Source organism: Helobdella robusta (assembly GCF_000326865.2).
Source record: "Helobdella robusta unplaced genomic scaffold HELROscaffold_20, whole genome shotgun sequence".
NCBI lineage: Eukaryota > Metazoa > Annelida > Clitellata > Rhynchobdellida > Glossiphoniidae > Helobdella > Helobdella robusta.
In genome coordinates, this window is record NW_008704084.1 from 2,652,023 (window position 1) to 2,656,317 (window position 4,295).

Consider the following 4,295-nt stretch of genomic DNA (forward strand, 5'->3'; position numbering starts at 1 on the left):
AAACATAAGGTCAATAAAGATTATGGATTGTTTATTGACAAAAACAAAGTAACAAAACAAAAATAATGATTTCAAAAGAAAATGAAGACTGAAAAATTTTAAATAAAAATAAAAAGGAAAATATATCGTTTGTCCTAAATGTTGACTTGAGAGCAATTACCAATTACCGCATTACACGTATTTTTTCGCCGTTAGCCATCAACCGCTAGAGTTTTCCTGGGACAATTATAAGATGCGTAACGTCATTGTTTTTCTTTTTCTTTTCAATAATGCAATTCTAATTTAAAATTCTATTGTGGTAGATCTTTCAAAACAAAATTTAAAATAATAATAACTCGTGCGATGTCTACTCTGCATTTTAAATGGAGTGCTACAGAAAATTTTTGGGTTTCAGCTGGCAACTGAAGATCACTCACTCAATCAATCAATCAATAAAACAGTTTGGTATATAAAATTAATTCATCGAAATTAATTAATTAATTAATTGTTTGATTGATTGATCGATCAGTCTATCGATCGATTGATTGATTGACTGAATAGTATTCGTTTGAATAGGCTGGACATGTGTTTTGTCCCTGCCGGATACACATCAGCAGCCCGAATACCTTTCATAATTGTTATCGCAGTTTCTTATCTAGCCCGCACAAAACACTTCGTTAGCTCGTGGTGTTTTTATTTATTATTGAAGATTGTTAGTTTTTTTAATCCGACAATACTCTCCCACCATTACATTTTGTTAAAAATTTGTTTTCTCGGCACAGAGGCTAGCGTGAGAACGTGCGTGGTGTGGTGAGGCGTGTTGCGTACCAGTGCAATAATATTAATAAAACAGGTCGAATCACCTTGCATTTTATTTCATAAATTTGAAACCTGATGAAATGGTCACCAGATCGTCGCGTGTGTGCTGGCAACGTGATGGATGAGGTTGAATTGCCCGCATCAATCCTGTGTTCTTGTATCATAGAAAGATTCCCATTGGAGTGGGAACTCTCGTTGCTTGTTTCTTCGATTTCGTCGAATGTCTGTTGTAACTGTGAGATGTAATCAAGGTATCAAATCTCTATTGGTGTTAGACGATTTGAATTTGAATGTAAGGCAAAAGTCAATGGTTTGTGGTCAGTGAATATTGTAAACTCTCGACCTTCGAGAAAATGTTGAAAATGACGGATAGCTTAATATGCTGCCAGCAGTTCTCGACCAAATGTGCTGTAGCGGGTCTGTGCTAGATTGAATTTTTATAAAAGAAAGCAATGGGTCTTGCAATCTTGCGACTTTTCTGTTGTAGTACCGCCTCGGCAGCAACGTCTGAAGCGTCGGTGAAAAGTTGAAAGGTACCTACCTTTCTCTTGAACATACTATAACTTAGTTGCCGCTTGTAATGCCTGCTTGGCCTCTCTAAAACTTTGTTGTTGAACCTCGTTGAATTTTAGTGTTTTTGATTTGCCGGTTTTAAAAAATGTCACTTGGGACCACCAAATTTTCTTTGCCTAGGGCCTCCTACCATCTAAGGCTGGCCCTGTACATACGTACGCACACAAACATTATACGGACCGATTGTATCGAAGATTATTAGGTTATGAGGTATTTCCTGTTCTAACTAGGTGAACGGTGATATATCCTGAGTTTGTGTAATTTGATGTTGTTGTGTCTTGAGGTGATGTGTTAAGATGAGAAACAAATTATAAAAATCCTAATATATATATAAATCCTATATATACATAAACATCTAATTCACATCCAACTCTGAACTTTTTTAAACACTATAAGAATACATTACAATATATTAAAAAAAAACTGTATTACAAAAAAGTCAAATCCTGTCGATTGAATAAAATTTATTTTGTCAAAGATTCTAAAATTATTACGGAACAGTTTACATGGTATATGATAGTATAATTTTTTCCAGGACGGTTAAATTTGCTGATGATACTAAACTCTGTGCAAGAGTAGATAAGGATGAAGACGTGAAAAAACCAAGAGAACCTAATAAGACTTCATCAATGGGCGGTAGACTGACAGATGAAGTTCAACGTCGACAAATGCTCTATGATGCATATGGGAACTGAAAACAAAGAAAATTTACTAATGTTTGGAGGGAGACCCCTGAAAGTTTTATCAGAAAAAAGGGATTTTAGAGTAATTGTACGCAGAAGTGGCGATCCTTCCAGACAATACCCGGAAGCGGCAAAAAGGCAAATAATACGCTTGGTGTAATAAAAAGACAGTTACCAACAGGGACGAATCAAAAATGCAAAACTTTTACAAGACTTTGGTACGACCTAAACTAGAGTAGGCTACTATATATACAAGCACGAAGTCCTTACTGGGGAAATGACCAAAAAAAATGATAGAAAAGAATTACAAAAAACAACCATATGAAAAAAGATTGCAGAACTGCGGATTGACTACGTTGGATGAACGCAGGATCTGAAAAGATTTAATTCAGATGTACAAGATTATAACACGCAAAGATGATTCATCCATATTTTTCATCTTTACCGATGGCTCTAACACAAGAGGTCCCAAATACAAAATTTTTAAATAAGGAGTAGGAGCAATAAAAGAAAGATTTTTTAGTTCATGAATTATTGAACATTGGAATAAGTTTGATAAAAAGATTGTAGTAGCTTATACAAAGCAGGCATTGGAAGACAAATGGGATGTTAGTTTCATGTCATGTATTTGTCATAATGACGAAGTGGTTCTCACACAGAACCATCCACAAAACCAATATATATTATTAAGAAATATCACTAAATTTTTCAGCTTTGATTAGTTTCAGGTTCAGTTTAATATTTTATACAGTATTTTTATTATTGTTTTTTAATTTATTTACATAGGTAAAATAAGGTTTTTAACTACTCTTCTATTTGTTTTTATTTTATAGAGAAAAAGCTTTTTTTTGGTAATCCTTTACAATTTTCAATTTATTTATTATGTTATATAATATTGGTTGTGTTTTATATATAAATATGATGATACGGGAGGAGTTGGTGTGATGGTAAGAGAAGAGTTGGTGGAGAAGGTGTTGGAAGTGAGGCGGAAAAGCAATGGTGTAATTGTGGTGGTGATGGTGTTTGGAAAGGTAATAGTGAGGGTAATATCAGGATATGCTCCGCAACAAAGTAGGAAGGAAAAGGAGAAGGATAGGCTTTATGATGATGTTTTTGACGAGAGTGAGCAAGCGGGGGTTGGATGAGTTTGAGGTGTTGGGTGATTTGAATGGTCATGTGGGGGCGGATGCAGACGGATATGAAGGTATACATGGGGGATGGGGATATGATATCCGGAATGAGAAAGGGCGTAGAGTGTAGGAGTTGGCGGATGCACATAGCATGGTGGTGGGGAATACCTGGTTTACAAGTAAACCAGCACGATTAATTACATATAGGTTAGGGGAGCATAGGTCAATGATAGATTATATATTGATAAGGGCAAAGCATAGTAAGTATGTAAGGAATGTGAAGGCGATACCTGGTATGTTGCAGCATATGACTCAACATGACTCATATATCGGGATTACTACCTCACTGACTAGAAGGCTTACGATGCATAAACTTAGTGGTGCTATCAAATCTCATTTGGACTCAACACACTCAATCACAATTAGCCGTGAAATCCTCGACAGCAACACCAAAGTAATATACCAGAACAGCAACTACACGCATCTTAAAATTGCAGAAGCAGTCCTAATCGACATCAATAAACCAAAATAAATATACAACAAAAAATGACAACCTCACTTCCAACCCGGCGCTTAACCAACAACGAAAACAAAGAAGTAATAAAAACTAGCATCGTAAATAGTGACAAAGAAGAATATGATGCTATCGATGAAGAAAAGGAGACCAAAGAAGATGACCAGCCAATTAAGAAACCTGACACCTAATTCGCATCAAAGTTCAATTTTATAACACCAAAGTTAATTTTTACAACGTCAAAGTTAATCTTGACAAAGTCAATATTTCCCTATATATACAGCAAGGAGCACTGATTCATTCGGAATCGAAATATGGCCTTATTTGCAGCATGAATTCGAAAAATAAGTTTATTTTGAATTTTAATAAACTAAATAAACTAAACACTCACCAAAAAACTTTAGTGAGAAAAATCGAAAAAACGAACTACAAACATATTAACGCCAAACATTCGGTAGAATTTATAGAATATTGTAAAAATTATGGTCTATTACCAACATATATATATATATATATATATATATATATATATATATATATATATATATATATATGTGTGTGTGTGTGTGTGTGTGTGTGTGTGTGTGTGTGTGTGTG

The 4,295-nt window shown here is 34.6% G+C and overlaps 1 protein-coding gene across 1 annotated transcript; it reads left to right on the forward strand.

Annotated features, from left to right (window-relative positions):
• Positions 1 to 915: 915 nt before the first annotated feature.
• On the forward strand, positions 916 to 2,066 carry HELRODRAFT_171427 (hypothetical protein; the record flags this gene model as incomplete). The annotated part of the gene is made up of 3 exons (XM_009018143.1): positions 916 to 1,033; positions 1,096 to 1,215; positions 1,873 to 2,066. 3 exons carry the CDS (start codon positions 916 to 918, stop codon positions 2,064 to 2,066), a joined length of 432 nt encoding a protein of 143 aa, XP_009016391.1.
• Positions 2,067 to 4,295: the final 2,229 nt, after the last annotated feature.